This window comes from Rhododendron vialii, chromosome 8a (assembly GCF_030253575.1).
Source record: "Rhododendron vialii isolate Sample 1 chromosome 8a, ASM3025357v1".
NCBI lineage: Eukaryota > Viridiplantae > Streptophyta > Magnoliopsida > Ericales > Ericaceae > Rhododendron > Rhododendron vialii.
Genome location: NC_080564.1, coordinates 986,612 through 1,005,471, shown reverse-complemented (window position 1 = coordinate 1,005,471; position 18,860 = coordinate 986,612). Strand labels below are relative to the sequence as shown.

At 39.0% G+C, this 18,860-nt stretch overlaps 1 protein-coding gene and 1 pseudogene across 1 annotated transcript; both read right to left on the bottom strand.

Annotated features, from left to right (window-relative positions):
* Positions 1–12,180: 12,180 nt before the first annotated feature.
* LOC131298186 (proteasome subunit beta type-6-like) lies at positions 12,181–13,179 on the bottom strand (annotated as a pseudogene).
* Positions 13,165–16,503, bottom strand: LOC131298184 (short-chain dehydrogenase ptmH-like). The gene is made up of 3 exons (XM_058323526.1): positions 16,114–16,503; positions 14,326–14,485; positions 13,165–13,558 (listed from the first exon to the last, which is right to left on the bottom strand). The coding sequence occupies exons 1-3, from the start codon at positions 16,442–16,444 to the stop codon at positions 13,222–13,224; spliced, it is 828 nt and encodes a 275-aa protein (XP_058179509.1). The 5' UTR covers positions 16,445–16,503; the 3' UTR covers positions 13,165–13,221.
* Positions 16,504–18,860: the final 2,357 nt, after the last annotated feature.

Genomic DNA, 18,860 nt, shown 5'->3' with positions numbered 1-18,860 from the left:
GCCCTTTCGTTGACTCCTTCTGTGAATGGCCAACGTTCACGACTTGCTCGAGAGAGACTTTCTAGATGTGGTTGTGTTTTGGTTCACATTATCATGGAGTTGAAATTGAATTACGTACCTATCTAGCTTACTCTGTTGTTTGAAATGCACAAAGCAAACGAAACTTGGATTTTTTCATGATTGTTCCATCATCTCTTAGTACTTTAAAAACACTAATTATTGATATATAATGGGTCTTGATCCGAATTAAAATGAGGGACATATAAGCGTTTTAACGAAATAAATTTTTTTCGACCCACTGAGGGTAAAATGGTCACATCTCTTGATATACAAAAGAGATTTTATCCGAATTGGTTGGGTAAGAAAGAAAATTGAGCAAGCTTTCCAAAGGTTCAAACCACACGCAAATCGGATTTCGGGAGTGTGTGTATCATGCTCTCAAAGTTTGACTTGTTTTGGATTGTGGGATGCGCCTGGGACGCATTTGAAATGCGCCTGGGCGCATGGAATTGCGCCTTAGGCGCAATAATGCTTCAAAAGATGTCGAACTTTGAAGGGTTGCCTTGGACACTCCCGAACTCCAATTTGCGCGTTGTTTGAACCGTTGAAAAGCTTGTTCAATTTTCTTTCTAACCCAACCAGTTCGGATAAAATCTCTTTTGTATATCAAGAGATGTGACCATTTTACCCTCAGTGGTTCAAAAAAATAATTCATTTCGGTAAAACGCTCGTATGTCCCTCGCTTTAAATCAGATCAAAACCCATTATGTGTCAATAGAAAGAGTTTTTGAGGTAGAAAGAGATGATGGAATCAAACCATAAAATAAAAAATAAAAAAATCAAGTTTCGCTTAAGAAAATTGGGTAGAAAGAAGACCACTACAAAAATCTTCAAGGCCACCAAGACTAAAACACGTTATAGGTTCCATTCGATGATCAACTCCTATGTTCGTACGTATTTCTTCATTGCTTAAGTGTTTCAAAATTTTCATGGAGAGTCTACATTTCATCGAAGCATAGGAGAAATCGTTTCAAAGAGTTTTTACGTTGTGTTGGTAGTCGTAACTTCCAAAATTTGTGCTTCGAAACTACATAAGCCCTGCTTTCGGCGAATGACGAAACCGTTTTTCCCACAGTTCGATGAAGTGCAAATTATTTATAAACTCTTTGAAATTCACTTAACAAACGAAGAAATTCCTACAAACTAAGGATTTGATCACCGAATCAAACTTTGAACATGTTTTAGCCTTAGTCGCCTTGACGATTTTTGTAATTGTTTATTTCTACCCAATTTTTAGGAAGGGAATTTAAATATTTTTATGGTTGGATCGGACCGTCTCTTATTACTTGAAGAACTCTAACTATTTATATATAATGGGATTGATTCGATTAAAAATGAGGGACGCATGAGCGTTTTTCGAAATGGATTATTTTTTTTGAACCATTGAGGGTAAAATAGTCGTATTTCTTGATATACAAATGATTTTTTTAACCAAACTACTCGGGTTAGAAAGGAAATTGAACAATCTTTTAAATGGTTCAAACTATGTGCAAATCGGAGTTCGGGAGCGTCCAGGGCACACACAAGATAGAATTAAGACAAAATTTCCCTCCATATAAATTACGTATACAAAGTTACAAAAAACTCTGCGGGTACCAAAACCGGCTCACCAACGGGAGCCACACCGGCTCCCCACTCTACCTCACCCTCTCAGCTCTCACATTGCTACACCACCACCCCTAACTCTAGACAATATCAGATTATATAGAAAACAAGGGGAGCTTTGTCCAACTTCAAATAAGGATATGGCACACAAAATAACCAAGGCTCATCTTCAATGCACTGCAATCTGATCTTTACAGGCTCCAGCTGCAACTGAATTCCACAGCTTTCAGAAAGCCTTTTTTCGTGAGCCAATCCTTAATAATCTGATAGGTTGAAAATGTGTCCTCCTAGACCCGGTGATTTTTCCCCTACACTCGCAACTCATTCCACTTGGGTAGGATTCAACAAGATGGACGGACAGACGTGGATATGTTGAGAGAGATGGATATTTATTCATGGAATAAACAAACAAACCTCGATCATATGTCGGAGCTCGATGCTTATTGTGCTTAGATTAACGGCCTCTGTGCACACTGGGATAATGCAGCGATGCTGCACTGGTGACCCAGAATCCACAGTGGCAGGGGACTTGTGCACTATGCTGCCCTTTCGTTGACTCCTTCTGTGAATGGCCAACGTTCACGACTTGCTCGAGATAGACTTGCTAGATGTGGTTGTGTTTTGGTTCTCATTATCATGGAGTTGAAATTGAATTACGTACCTATCTAGCTTACTCTGTTGTTTGAAACCCACAAAGTAAACGAAACTTGGATTTTTTCATGGTTGTATTCCATCATCTCTTAGTACTTTAGAAACACTAATTATTGATATATAATGGGTCTTGATCCGATTTAAAATGAGGGACATATGAGCGTTTTACCGAAATAAATTTTTTTCGACACACTGAGGGTAAAATGGTCACATCTCCTGATATACGAATGATTTTTTTTATCCAAACTACTTGGGTTAGAAAGCAAATTGAACAAGCTTTCCAACGGTTCAAACCACATGCAAATCGGATTTCGGGAGTGTGTGTATCATGCTATCAAAGTTTGACTTGTTTTGGATTGTGGGATGCGCCTGGGTGCATTCGAAGTGCGCCTGGGCGCATGGAATTACGCCTTAGGCGCAATAATGCTTCAAAAGACGTCGAACTTTGAAGGGTTGCCCTGGACACTCCCGAACTTCAATTTGCGCGTTGTTTGAACCGTTGAAAAGCTTGTTCAATTTTCTTTCTAACCCAACCAGTTCGGATAAAATCTCTTTTGTATATCAAGAGATGTGACCATTTTACCCTCAGTGGTTCAAAAAAATAATTCATTTCGGTAAAATGCTCGTATGTCCCTCGCTTTCAATCGGATCAAAACCCATTATGTGTCAATAGAAAGAGTTTTTGAGGTAAAAAGAGATGATGGAATCAAACCATAAAATAAAAAATAAAAAAATCAAGTTTCGCTTAAGAAAATTGGGTAGAAAGAAGACCACTACAAAAATCTTCAAGGCCACCAAGACTAAAACACGTTATAGGTTCCATTCGATGATCAAATCCTATGTTCGTACGTATTTCTTCATTGCTTAAGTGTTTCAAAATTTTCATGGAGTGTCTACATTTCATTGAAGCATAGGAGAAATCGTTTCAAAGAGTTTTTACGTTGTGTTGGTAGTCGTAACTTCAAAATTTGTGCTTCGAAACTACATAAGCCCTGCTTTCGGCGAATGACGAAACCGTTTTTCCCACAGTTCGATGAAGTGCAAATTATTTATAAACTCTTTGAAATTCACTTAACAAACGAAGAAATTCCTACAAACTAAGGATTTGATCACCGAATCAAACTTTGAACATGTTTTAGCCTTAGTCGCCTTGACGATTTTTGTAATTGTTTATTTCTACCCAATTTTTAGGAAGGGAATTTAAATATTTTTATGGTTGGATCGGACCGTCTCTTATTACTTGAAGAACTCTAACTATTTATATATAATGGGATTGATTCGATTAAAAATGAGGGACGCATGAGCGTTTTTCGAAATGGATTTTTTTTTTGAACCATTGAGGGTAAAATAGTCGTATTTCTTGATATACAAATGATTTTTTTAACCAAACTACTCGGGTTAGAAAGGAAATTGAACAATCTTTTAAATGGTTCAAACTATGTGCAAATCGGAGTTCGGGAGCGTCCAGGGCACACACAAGATAGAATTAAGACAAAATTTCCCTCCATATAAATTACGTATACAAAGTTACAAAAAACTCTGCGGGTACCAAAACCGGCTCACCAACGGGAGCCACACCGGCTCCCCACTCTACCTCACCCTCTCAGCTCTCACATTGCTACACCACCACCCCTAACTCTAGACAATATCAGATTATATAGAAAACAAGGGGAGCTTTGTCCAACTTCAAATAAGGATATGGCACACAAAATAACCAAGGCTCATCTTCAATGCACTGCAATCTGATCTTTACAGGCTCCAGCTGCAACTGAATTCCACAGCTTTCAGAAAGCCTTTTTTCGTGAGCCAATCCTTAATAATCTGATAGGTTGAAAATGTGTCCTCCTAGACCCGGTGATTTTTCCCCTACACTCGCAACTCATTCCACTTGGGTAGGATTCAACAAGATGGACGGACAGACGTGGATATGTTGAGAGAGATGGATATTTATTCATGGAATAAACAAACAAACCTCGATCATATGTCGGAGCTCGATGCTTATTGTGCTTAGATTAACGGCCTCTGTGCACACTGGGATAATGCAGCGATGCTGCACTGGTGACCCAGAATCCACAGTGGCAGGGGACTTGTGCACTATGCTGCCCTTTCGTTGACTCCTTCTGTGAATGGCCAACGTTCACGACTTGCTCGAGATAGACTTGCTAGATGTGGTTGTGTTTTGGTTCTCATTATCATGGAGTTGAAATTGAATTACGTACCTATCTAGCTTACTCTGTTGTTTGAAACCCACAAAGTAAACGAAACTTGGATTTTTTCATGGTTGTATTCCATCATCTCTTAGTACTTTAGAAACACTAATTATTGATATATAATGGGTCTTGATCCGATTTAAAATGAGGGACATATGAGCGTTTTACCGAAATAAATTTTTTTCGACACACTGAGGGTAAAATGGTCACATCTCCTGATATACGAATGATTTTTTTTATCCAAACTACTTGGGTTAGAAAGCAAATTGAACAAGCTTTCCAACGGTTCAAACCACATGCAAATCGGATTTCGGGAGTGTGTGTATCATGCTATCAAAGTTTGACTTGTTTTGGATTGTGGGATGCGCCTGGGTGCATTCGAAGTGCGCCTGGGCGCATGGAATTACACCTTAGGCGCAATAATGCTTCAAAAGACGTCGAACTTTGAAGGGTTGCCCTGGACACTCCCGAACTTCAATTTGCGCGTTGTTTGAACCGTTGAAAAGCTTGTTCAATTTTCTTTCTAACCCAACCAGTTCGGATAAAATCTCTTTTGTATATCAAGAGATGTGACCATTTTACCCTCAGTGGTTCAAAAAAATAATTCATTTCGGTAAAATGCTCGTATGTCCCTCGCTTTCAATCGGATCAAAACCCATTATGTGTCAATAGAAAGAGTTTTTGAGGTAAAAAGAGATGATGGAATCAAACCATAAAATAAAAAATAAAAAAATCAAGTTTCGCTTAAGAAAATTGGGTAGAAAGAAGACCACTACAAAAATCTTCAAGGCCACCAAGACTAAAACACGTTATAGGTTCCATTCGATGATCAAATCCTATGTTCGTACGTATTTCTTCATTGCTTAAGTGTTTCAAAATTTTCATGGAGTGTCTACATTTCATCGAAGCATAGGAGAAATCGTTTCAAAGAGTTTTTACGTTGTGTTGGTAGTCGTAACTTCAAAATTTGTGCTTCGAAACTACATAAGCCCTGCTTTCGGCGAATGACGAAACCGTTTTTCCCACAGTTCGATGAAGTGCAAATTATTTATAAACTCTTTGAAATTCACTTAACAAACGAAGAAATTCCTACAAACTAAGGATTTGATCACCGAATCAAACTTTGAACATGTTTTAGCCTTAGTCGCCCTGACGATTTTTGTAGTTGTTTATTTCTACCCAATTTTCAGGAAGGGAATTTAAATATTTTTATGGTTGGATCGGACCGTCTCTTATTACTTGAAGAACTCTTACTATTTATATATAATGGGATTGATTCGATTAAAAATGAGGGACACATGAGCGTTTTTCGAAATGGATTATTTTTTTTGAACCATTGAGGGTAAAATAGTCGTATTTCTTGATATACAAATGATTTTTTTAACCAAACTGCTCGGGTTAGAAAGGAAATTGAACAATCTTTTAAATGGTTCAAACTATGTGCAAATCGGAGTTCGGGAGCGTCCAGGGCACATACACGATAGAATTAAGAGAAAATTTTCCTCCATATAAATTACGTATACAAAGTTACAAAAACTCTGCGGGTACCAAAACCGGCTCACCAACGGGAGCCACACCGGCTCCCCACTCTACCTCACCCTCTCAGCTCTCACATTGCTACACCACCACCCCTAACTCTAGACAATATCAGATTATATAGAAAACAAGGGGAGCTTTGTCCAACTTCAAATAAGGATATGGCACACAAAATAACCAAGGCTCATCTTCAATGCACTGCAATCTGATCTTTACAGGCTCCAGCTGCAACTGAATTCCACAGCTTTCAGAAAGCCTTTTTTCGTGAGCCAATCCTTAACAATCTGATAGGTTGAAAATGTGTCCTCCTAGACCCGGTGATTTTTCCCCTACACTCGCAACTCATTCCACTTGGGTAGAATTCAACAAGATGCACGGACAGACGTGGATATGTTGAGAGAGATGGATATTTATTCATGGAATAAACAAACAAACCTCGATCATATGTCGGAGCTCGATGCTTATTGTGCTTAGATTAACGGCCTCTGTGCACATTGGGATAATGCAGCGATGCTGCACTGGTGACCCAGAATCCACAGTGGCAGGGGACTTGTGCACTATGCTGCCCTTTCGTTGACTCCTTCTGTGAATGGCCAACGTTCACGACTTGCTCGAGATAGACTTGCTAGATGTGGTTGTGTTTTGGTTCTCATTATCATGGAGTTGAAATTGAATTACGTACCTATCTAGCTTACTCTGTTGTTTGAAACCCACAAAGTAAACGAAACTTGGATTTTTTCATGATTGTATTCCATCATCTCTTAGTACTTTAGAAACACTAATTATTGATATATAATGGGTCTTGATCCGATTTAAAATGAGGGACATATGAGCGTTTTACCGAAATAAATTTTTTTCAACCCACTGAGGGTAAAATGGTCACATCTCTTGATATACGAATGATTTTTTTTATCCAAACTACTTGGGTTAGAAAGCAAATTGAACAAGCTTTCCAACGGTTCAAACCACATGCAAATCGGATTTCGGGAGTGTGTGTATCATGCTATCAAAGTTTGACTTGTTTTGGATTGTGGGATGCGCCTGGGGTGCATTTGAAGTGCGCCTGGGCGCATGGAATTACGCCTTAGGCGCAATAATGCTTCAAAAGACGTCGAACTTTGAAGGGTTGCCCTGGACACTCCCGAACTTCAATTTGCGCGTTGTTTGAACCGTTGAAAAGCTTGTTCAATTTTCTTTCTAACCCAACCAGTTCGGATAAAATCACTTTTGTATATCAAGAGATGTGACCATTTTACCCTCAGTGGTTCAAAAAAATAATTCATTTCGGTAAAATGCTCGTATGTCCCTCGCTTTCAATTGGATCAAAACCCATTATGTGTCAATAGAAAGAGTTTTTGAGGTAAAAAGAGATGATGGAATCAAACCATAAAATAAAAAATAAAAAAATCAAGTTTCGCTTAAGAAAATTGGGTAGAAAGAAGACCACTACAAAAATCTTCAAGGCCACCAAGACTAAAACACGTTATAGGTTCCATTCGATGATCAAATCCTATGTTCGTACGTATTTCTTCATTGCTTAAGTGTTTCAAAATTTTCATGGAGTGTCTACATTTCATCGAAGCATAGGAGAAATCGTTTCAAAGAGTTTTTACGTTGTGTTGGTAGTCGTAACTTCAAAATTTGTGCTTCGAAACTACATAAGCCCTGCTTTCGGCGAATGACGAAACCGTTTTTCCCACAGTTCGATGAAGTGCAAATTATTTATAAACTCTTTGAAATTCACTTAACAAACGAAGAAATTCCTACAAACTAAGGATTTGATCACCGAATCAAACTTTGAACATGTTTTAGCCTTAGTCGCCTTGACGATTTTTGTAGTTGTTTATTTCTACCCAATTTTCAGGAAGGGAATTTAAATATTTTTATGGTTGGATCGGACCGTCTCTTATTACTTGAAGAACTCTTACTATTTATATATAATGGGATTGATTCGATTAAAAATGAGGGACACATGAGCGTTTTTCGAAATGGATTATTTTTTTTGAACCATTGAGGGTAAAATAGTCGTATTTCTTGATATACAAATGATTTTTTTAACCAAACTGCTCGGGTTAGAAAGGAAATTGAACAATCTTTTAAATGGTTCAAACTATGTGCAAATCGGAGTTCGGGAGCGTCCAGGGCACACACACGATAGAATTAAGAGAAAATTTCCCTCCATATAAATTACGTATACAAAGTTACAAAAAACTCTGCGGGTACCAAAACTGGCTCACCAACGGGAGCCACACCGGCTCCCCACTCTACCTCACCCTCTCAGCTCTCACATTGCTACACCACCACCCCTAACTCTAGACAATATCAGATTATATAGAAAACAAGGGGAGCTTTGTCCAACTTCAAATAAGGATATGGCACACAAAATAACCAAGGCTCATCTTCAATGCACTGCAATCTGATCTTTACAGGCTCCAGCTGCAACTGAATTCCACAGCTTTCAGAAAGCCTTTTTTCGTGAGCCAATCCTTAACAATCTGATAGGTTGAAAATGTGTCCTCCTAGACCCGGTGATTTTTCCCCTACACTCGCAACTCATTCCACTTGGGTAGAATTCAACAAGATGCACGGACAGACGTGGATATGTTGAGAGAGATGGATATTTATTCATGGAATAAACAAACAAACCTCGATCATATGTCGGAGCTCGATGCTTATTGTGCTTAGATTAACGGCCTCTGTGCACACTGGGATAATGCAGCGATGCTGCACTTGTGACCCAGAATCCACAGTGGCAGGGGACTTGTGCACTATGCTGCCCTTTCGTTGACTCCTTCTGTGAATGGCCAACGTTCACGACTTGCTCGAGAGAGACTTTCTAGATGTGGTTGTGTTTTGGTTCACATTATCATGGAGTTGAAATTGAATTACGTACCTATCTAGCTTACTCTGTTGTTTGAAATGCACAAAGCAAACGAAACTTGGATTTTTTCATGATTGTTCCATCATCTCTTAGTACTTTAAAAACACTAATTATTGATATATAATGGGTCTTGATCCGAATTAAAATGAGGGACATATAAGCGTTTTAACGAAATAAATTTTTTTCGACCCACTGAGGGTAAAATGGTCACATCTCTTGATATACGAATGATTTTTTTTATCCAAACTACTTGGGTTAGAAAGCAAATTGAACAAGCTTTCCAACGGTTCAAACCACATGCAAATCGGATTTCGGGAGTGTGTGTATCATGCTCTCAAAGTTTGACTTGTTTTGGATTGTGGGATGCGCCTGGGGTGCATTTGAAGTGCGCCTGGGCGCATGGAATTACGCCTTAGGCGCAATACTGCTTCAAAAGACGTCGAACTTTGAAGGGTTGTCCTGGACACTCTCGAACTCCAATTTGCGTGTGGTTTGAACCGTTGAAAATCTTGTTCAATTTTCTTTCTAACCCAACCAGTTCGGATAAAATCTCTTTTGTATATCAAGAGATGTGACCATTTTACCCTCAGTGGTTCAAAAAAATAATTCATTTCGGTAAAACGCTCGTATGTCCCTCGCTTTAAATCGGATCAAAACCCATTATGTATCAATAGAAAGAGTTTTTGAGGTACAAAGAGATGATGGAATCCAACCATAAAAAATAAAAAATTCAAGTGTCGCTTAAGAAAATTGGGTAGAAAGAAGACCACTACAAAAACTAAAACACGTTCTAGGTTCCATTCGATGATCAAATCCCATGTTCGTACGTATTTCTTCATTGCTTAAGTGTTTCAAAATTTTCATAGAGTGTCTACATTTCATCGAAGCATAGGAGAAATCGTTTCAAAGAGTTTTTACATTGTGTTGGTAGTCATAACTTCCAAAATTTGGCTTCGAAACTATATAAGCCCCGCTTTCGGCGAATGACGAAATAGATTTTTCCACGGTTCGATGAAGTATAAATTATTTATAAACTCTTTGAAATTCACTTAACCAACAAAGAAATACCTACGAACTAAGGATTTGATCACCGAATCAAACTTAGAACATATTTTAGCCTTAGTCGCGTTGACGGTTTTTGTAGTTGTTTATTTCTACTTAATTTTCTTGAACGGAATTTAAATATTTTTATGGTTGGATTGGACCCTCTCATTGAATAGTTTGTTTAATTTACTTTCTAACCCAAATATTTTGGATAAACAATCATTTGTATGTCAAGAGATGTGACCATTTTACCCTCAGTGGGTCAAAAAATAATTTATTTCAGTAAAATGCGCGTATGTCCCTCAGTTTAAAACGGATCAAGACCCATTTTGTATCAATAGATAGAGTTTTTGAAGTACTAAGAGATGATGGAGCACAATCATAAAAAAATTCAAGTTTCGTATACGAAAATTCGGTAGAAAGAAGACTACTACAAAAATCTTCATGGCAACCAAGGATATAACATGTTCTATGTTTCCTTCGGTAATCAAATCCCTTTTTCGTACATATATCTTCATTGCTTAAGTGTTTCAAAGAGTTCAAAGAGCACCTACATTTCGTCGAAGTATAGGAGAAACTGTTTCAAAGAGTTTTTACATTGTGTTGGTGGTTGTAACTCTCAAAATTTGGCTTAAAAACTATTTAGGCCCCGCTTTCGGCGAATGATAAAACAGTTTTTGCTATGATTCGATGAAGTTTAAATGCTTTATAAACTCTTTGATATTCACTTAACCAGTGAAACTATACCTACAAACTAAGGATTTGATCACCGAATGAAACTTAGAACGTGTTTTAGCCTTAGTTGTCTTGACGATTTTTGTAGTGGTTCTTTCTACCCAACTTTCATTAACGAAACTTTTTTTTATGGTTGGATTGCACCATCTCTTAATAATTTAAAAACTCAAATTATTGATATATAATGGGTCTTCATCTGATTTAAAATGAGGGACATATAAGCGTTTTACCGAAATGAATTATTTTTTGAACCACTTGGGGTAAAATGGTCACATCTCTAGATATAAAAATGATTTTTTATCCAAAATACTAGGGTTAGAAAGTAAATTGAACAAACTTTTCAACGATTCAAACCACACGCAAATCGGATTTCGAGAGTGTCCAGAGCAACCCTTCAAAGCTTGACCTCTTTTGCAACTTTATTGCGCCTAAGGCGCAATTCTATGTGCCCCAGGCGCACTTCAATGCGTCCCAAGCACATCCTCCACATTCCAAAACAAGTCAAACTTTGCGATCTTGATATTGACACTTTCGGAATCCAATTAGAGTGTGGTTTGAACTGTTAAAAAAGTTGTTAAATCTAATTATTAATAGAAGAAGTTTTTATTCAAAATATTTTGTACATCAAATTACATGACCATTTTACCTTTAGTGGGTCGAAAAACAATTTTTTTGGTAAGAGGCTCGTATCTTTCTCATTTTTTTAAATTAGATCAAGACCAATTATATAATGATAAATAAGGTTTTCAAAGTATTAAATGATGGAGACGAAGGATGAAAATAAAGAAGTTCAATTTGAGAAAAGTTAGTCCAAATGAGACCCATTCCAAGATCATTGAAGCGACAATGTCTAAAATATGTTTTCGTGCCCACCTATACATTCTAAGTTCCATTCAACCCACACATCCCTAGTCTAGGGTATTTGTTCATTTCGTAAGATTCAACTGCATAACAAATATCCCTAATTTCCAGGTCAGTTTGAGCACACCTCGACTAATTCCAGAACCCTAAAGGTAACGACCGGGTAGATCTTAGAAAAATCAAGTTGTTTGAGCTCGAACTGTATTTTGCTAAAATTAAGCTCCCTTGAGACTGGTTTTGTACTTCAACAAACGAAGTTTATAACGATTCTTAAGTTGATTTGTCCAAATTTACCTTGAACAATCAGCTAATCCGCGCAATAAACTTATATTTATCTCCTTGATTAAAAGGTACTTGAGTACCGCTTGTGATTGGATCCTCTCGTGGTCTTTAATTTGGATTGGACGAGACAATCCAAATCTGGATCATACATTGGTATAATCCAAACCCAACTATTTGTTTCTATTCCTGTTTTTCATCAGCAGCGTCTAGAGGTGCGCGCAAAAGCTTGCGAACAGCCAGGGAACATTGCTAAATAATTTACTTAAGGCCATGTTTGAATCTCAATACATCGAGGGAATTCGTGAAAAGAGATTTGTGAAGCTAATGCGCTCCCTTCCTCCGTTGTACTTTATTTACGTAAATCCAAGTTCGAAACAAAGCCTAACAAAATACTGCATAGAGAAGTTTATAGGATAGCTCAACAAAACCAAACAAATCGGGCCCAATAAATTCCCATATCGAGTTTTGTATTACAAAAATTTCCTGCATGATTTTGTGACTGCTGAACTTAAATCCCGGAGCCGCCATCTGAGGACGGCAATATATCCAGCAGGGAATTCTGTGGCTCCAGCTCCTCATGCCGCAGTGGAAGAGAATCTCCATGGTAGAAGTTCCTCGTCACCCCCTCGGAGCTTGTAGTGACGGTCTGAACAACGCCACCGCTAGCACTATCGCACCCAATGGCGAGAGATACTGCCTTCACCACTAACCTCTCCGCCTCATCTTTGGTCATGTCTTCCTTCCAATGTTGATCGAAGAAGCCATGCAAATAACTGGAGCCAGATCCTCCAATAGCACAAGGCTGCTGCTCTATAATAGCTCCTCCAAGAGGCACCTCGTATATTTTACCTCCTTCATGAATCATACTTGTCCCATCCTCCCACAATCATGCCCGTTTGTAGCATGTTATTGTTGTTGTGTGATATTTGCCTGACAAGATGTGCAGCAAGCTCCACCGTAGCCGGCTGCCCAAGGCTTTGGAGATGGTAGCGCACATGATCTGAAACAAATTGCAAATCGGCAGCCGATCCAGAGCCACAGAGGTAAACATTATCAGCCAACTTTGTGATCGCCTTATCTGATGCCCTATTTGCCACACACATACCAGCTGGTGCGAGAATCGGCGCCGAGGATGACACCGCCACAGTATGTGACGCCAATGATGGTGTTTCCCATCGAATGTGGCGAGTTCAGGTCCGCCATGCTCGGATCGATTCTGCTCAGATTTGAGTATTCATACAGATAATAAACACTAGAACTTAGTGAAGGAAAGGGGGAGAGGAAGAGTGTAAGCTTTGCTTTTGTTGAAAACATTGGTCTACCAAATCGAGAAATCTTAACATACAAATGAAGTTTTCAACATTTCATTGCCTTTCTAATAACGAAATCTTTAACAAATATTGGCATATGGTGCAAAATTGCAAATACGGTGGAATATTGGCCATAAGTGAACCAACATGGTGGATTCTTTTTCAACAACGCTGCTACTGTCTTCTTTGCAAACTCTTCAGAAGGGGTGGACTTTGAGCGCTGTGAGAAGTAAGCTCTTGCTCGAATTGCTTCCTCAAAGTTCTTGTACAATTTCCATTCGGGCATACGATCGTGGCTAGCAATAGCAGAATTTCCTATGTTTGACTTTATCGCTCCTGGGACAACATTCACAACATCGATCCCAAAAGGGGCAAGTTCCAATCTGCACACAGTGGTGGATATGCAAGAAGATCAAACATAAGTGTTGAGTGTGTGTTTCCAACTTGTAGACACAGAGAAAAAATCAACTTTCCTTCGTTGCTTGGTTCGTGATATGAGAACAAAACAAGACGGGAAAGACAACACCCTGGGGATAACCGGTGTAAAGTTATTTTCCATCTTAATTTCCTGTTATTCTCGTCCCTCTTCAATTCCATATTTCTTCACCTTTTTTAAGTTTTTTAGGAAATTCTTGTCTTCTATTTATAATCAAACAACGTGAAGTTATTGTCCTTCTCAGTTCCATTCTCTTTCACCACAAAAACCAAACAGGAAAAACCTTATGGTTTCCTATGATTCCTCCCTCACATATGTTCCCTTCTTCTATACCCCTTTCTCTTTCTTTCACAAGTTCCAAACATAGGCATACATTGTCGCTCAATACCAATAACCAAATCAAAATCTTAGGAAAAAGGCAATCGTTTCACGAAGGAAGATATGAGATCCAAACCATCTGCCACTTTGACTCCACCAACTAACCACTGTTCAATTTCTGCGCTCATAGAAATTTGCGTCCAAGGTGGAAATAATCACTCCTATTAAGATATCACATTCCAATAAACCATCCAGTTTTTTGTTTGGATGAATTGCTAGTAAGAAGAATTCTATTAACTGTTTCTTGAGTTCGTCATAAGTATAACCACAAAATCCATGGCGCGGATGAAAAACAGACTATCAATAATAAACAACGGGAACTACTGATGTACAAACCTCAAGGTATCAGTTAGTGCATGTATAGTAGCTTTAGATGCAGTATAAGCACCTCCCCATGGTCCAGGGGCTAAAGCGGCAACACTTCCCATGTTTACAATCATCCCCTTCCTCCTATTTGCCATGTGAGGAACCACAGCTTGTATCAACCTCAGAGACCCTATAAGCATCCGTATGATATGATAGGAACTTAATTATTTTTAGAAGGAAAAAAATAAAAATCTGTCAGAAAAGTTAGACGGTGGAGCAGCAACGAATAGGAAGTCCGCCAATGGTATCTGAAAATGTGAGCCCCAAATTTCTAGCTTTTAAAACAAGGGAGTGATTTTCACACGCACCTTTTTTTTACAACCCTTTCACGAGTGGATTTTCTTAAACTTGTACGGGTAGTATTGTAAGTACACATTACAAGATGGTAACAAAGGGAGTGCAATTTTAAGGAGAGGGGAGTGTAAATCAATTACCTTTAAAATAGCATAGTTCGTACAATCCTACAATCTTGATTGAAATCTCGATAACCATGCCTACCACTTTTCATAGATGAAAGATGACCTGTGGCTTGCACGTTGGAAAAAGATTGGATCCATGGATCACGTCCCGTTTCTGGTCTAGAATTCTTCAAATACTACTAGACCAGATGCTACTCCCTCCGCCCCAATTTGTTTATCCAATATTGGAAATTCAACTTATTTAGGGAGCATAATGATTACACCTAAAAGTAGTTTAGTTTCCTATATTTACCCTTCACCTAAAGTTACTTAATTTAAATAAAGTAAGGGCAAAAAGGAAATGTTATCCATTTAAAAGTCAAATGGATAAACAAATTGGGACAAGGCAAAGTCAAAAAGTGGACAAATAAATCGGGACGGAGGGAGTATCTCATAGTCATCAGATAACTCCAGAACAAGTGCATTTACTCCTGTGAGTCGCACATTTTAGCAGACTAACAGAGTTTGAACCTTGTAACAATCATCTAACAACCTATTAATTTCATATTCAGTTGCAGCTTAAGTTAACCATTGTCTCCTAGGTTCTTTTCTGTCATTCACAAGTTTAATATGAAGATAGAAGATGACGGGCTCATTAGGGAACTTCGGCAAAATACAATCGATCTTATTTTCCCAGCACTACTGCAGCTATCCCACGCCAACGCAATTGAAGTATATCATAGACACCAAACAGCAAAACTTTTATGACATCCAACCCAATTCCACATTTTGTAATTCTATCAGATTCGCTCATGACATTTTTCCTTTCTTGCTGAAGCTCTCAGATACCCCCAAAAGAAAAGGAAAAACCCCAAAAAGCAAGTCCACCCGTTGGCGTCAAAATGGAATTGCCAAAGCTATTTTTGGCTTGCTACAGTGTCAAAAGGCAAAAAAATAGCAATGTTGCTACACCAGTTGGACACTATTTTGGCACAATCTCAAACCCAGACCATTATATTTAATCAGATCTCATTTTTCAATGCAAATCAAATGGCTTGGATGAGATGGAATTGTCATTTTTTGGTGTCAACCGAATAGCAATTGGGACATGGGTGGACATAGATTTTGCCAAAACATATGCCAAATTATGGCAATAGCAATACAAATGGCTATGTGTGGACTTGCTCTAAGTGGGTAATGATCATTCACCACTCACAGCAGCATCTAACAAGAGATACAACCAAAGCTACACAACAAAGCATAATTCACTCAAAAACATGGCCAAAACCAAACACCAAACGGTCAGAGGGAAACCCAATACAACACTTACTAAAGAAATTTCAACAAATTAAGAACTGACCGTAAATATTGGTATTGAAAGTAGTTTCAATGGCAGATAGCGGAATCTCGGCAAGTGGACCCACGCAATGGACGCCGGCGTTATTAACGAGTATATCAATCCGTCCAAAATTTTCAAGGACATTAGATACAGCCTTTTTCACACCATGGTCGGAAGAAACGTCGAGCTCTTCAAGGAAGAACCTCTTGTCGTGTTCCAAGTTCGCCATGGACGGCAGCGACCGACTGGTCGCAACCACCAGGCAGTTCTCGGCGGCGAAGGCCCGTGCCAGGGCGTTGCCTATCCCGCCGGCGGAGCAGCCCGTTATCAGAACCACCTGTTTATCCAACATCGTGCGCGCGCGCGAGATAGACAGACAGACCGACAGAAGACCCACGTGCGATGTACGCTTTTGACAAGGAAAAGAAAGTTAGAAACGTCCCACAAATAAGTAACGCGAGTTCGGTAAGAGATACCTCGCATGTTAAACGTGCGAAGTGTAGGGAAGAAGGCGTCTCCTCTCAGTTAGAACATTTTCTAACTTACTTTGGAATTATTTGATGATCCGATTCATGCACATTGTAGATATTGTCAATTAAAATAACTTCGTAACATATCAGGTCAATCGGATACCTAATGTATTTAATCGGAGAGGATTTATTTTGAAAAACAATGAAAAAAAGTGAGGTGGGCACACTGGATAAAAACTTGAAAAACTTTTTCCATTCAAAGGCTTTTGGTCGACGTTTCGATTAGTCCGTTATGGCCGTTGGAAATCCCCGCTCAGAAACCTGAAGAGATTTCAATCAAACCTACTCTTGGCTTTCTACGTCTCCACCACTACCGCTGCTCGCGATGAGTAGTCGAGCTCCACCGCCTCCGATAGAGGGGTGTTTGTTGCTCACTGAATCAGCCGGTAGAGGTCTGTTCGCGACTCGGCAACACGATGCCGAACCTATTGTCTCTCACCCTTCGCTCACTGACAGGAAGTTGTTTTTGGCCTATGGTTTGCGTGAAGTCTTGATTCGAAACTAAGTGGCACAATCAGGATCCATAGGCTTTGAGTCATTCCCCTGGCCGACCCTGTTCGTTTGAGGGACTCAAATTCCATGGCAACGGACTCCAATAAACTTTCCCTATCTATCTCTTTCAACTCATTATTCTCAAAAATCTTTCTCAAAACCCCCGAACGAACAAGGCTAACTCAAACACATTGCATTCATGAAAAGCCATCCGGCACTTCCAAGGATTCCATCCAAAATACAGTGATAACAGTTGAGGAAAATGACCCACGAAACAAGAGATAAACAACAACGCACTAGTAAGAAGGCTCTCTCAATCGTCTAGACATTAGCAACCTACTCTCTAACACATACTGCATTTTGCAAACCGAATCAAAGTCGGGTTTAAGTGAGTCGTCAAGGAAGGAGAATAAACCCCTTATGGATCTTGTAGACTGAGACCAAATAATTAACAAGGAACACCGATGGGATCTGTACTAGAACAAGCAAAAAACTGTCGAAACTTATTTATCCACCACCGTCACCCACCGGATCTAGGGAAACCAATCGGTACAGTTTCCAGGACGTCTTGGAACTTCATGGACCAATGGCAAAGTTTTTGCTGATCAATACTACAGAGTTCTGATCAAAAAATTAATACTACAGAATTCTGTTACGGAAACAATTCAGTCCATTCCTCATGCTTCGCATGATTTGAGAGTCCTTTGAAGAAGGTCTTACAGAAAAAGTTGAGCATAAAGAAAGGCTGATAAATTCTAAAAAACAAAATAAATAATCAAGATAAATCCTGAATAACAATATCTACTACTTCTTGTTCTCCATCTATAATTGATTGGGCTTTTGTTTGCTTTTGGTTCACATAATGGTCGTAACCCCATTTCGTGAGCTCCTTCCATTTTATTGGTCCATGCATCAATCTCTAGTATTTTGGTTGCATGGGTAGAACCGATTACTACTTGATATTTTCAAAGAAACTTGTACTGAACCAACAAGTTGCTTAAGAAAGTGTTCTTCCAGTGATATCCCAGCTCTTACACTATGTAGATATGATGGCTCGTCGTTTCATCGTAGCCGGGTTGGAAGAAAAAAGAAACTTCACTATTTGTTGCACTGTATGATAGTAACAAGTAAAGACCCTTTGCGACTTGTTCTTCAACAGTCACATGTTTTGTGGGTTCCAACCCACCAAATCGCTAAAGTAGAAAATCCACACAATTTTTTAGCTAATTAACCAAACATAAAGAGTTGTACAAATCACTTGAAAGGGGGAAATTAACACGGGCTAGTACTATTGGAACCTACTCACTGAAACACACATTCAAGCTAGCTAGCACACAACATGACCTAATTCTTCACATAGATATTAATCCTGTCATTCATATGCGAAACTTTTACCAGGATTTAAAAAGTCCGAATGCAGAAAGATGAAGAACCATTAACCCTCATGACCCAACTTCTTTTCCGAGCCCCCGACGGTATTCAACGACGGAGGTGAACCGCCGGGGTGAATTTTTTTGGTCTTCCCACCTTTGAAGCTGCCTGTTTTGTCACCGCCACCTTCTCCGCTTTTCTTCTCTCTTCCCTCCTCTGCTCTCTTCAATTTATCCTCCAGGCGCTTTTGTTGCACGTAAACTCCTGCAGAACTAGCTCCAATGGAAGACATGAATGGCAAGGGTTAACTAGTGAAAGCAAGAAAGGTTTTACTACAGAATTAAGTTCAAATTCGGTATTGGTGATGAGATTGGA

What these genes read in the sequence shown, in the direction of transcription:
- LOC131298184 (XM_058323526.1), bottom strand. Translation starts at nt 16,444, where the DNA reads ATGTTGGATAAACAGGTGGTTCTGATAACGGGCTGCTCCGCCGGCGGG. An exon ending in TTTCAATACCAATATTTACG is followed by an intron (nt 14,486 to 16,113) that starts GTCAGTTCTTAA and finishes GGATGCTTATAG; the next exon opens with GGTCTCTGAGGTTGATACAA. An exon ending in GCACTAACTGATACCTTGAG is followed by an intron (nt 13,559 to 14,325) that starts GTTTGTACATCA and finishes CACTGTGTGCAG; the next exon opens with ATTGGAACTTGCCCCTTTTG.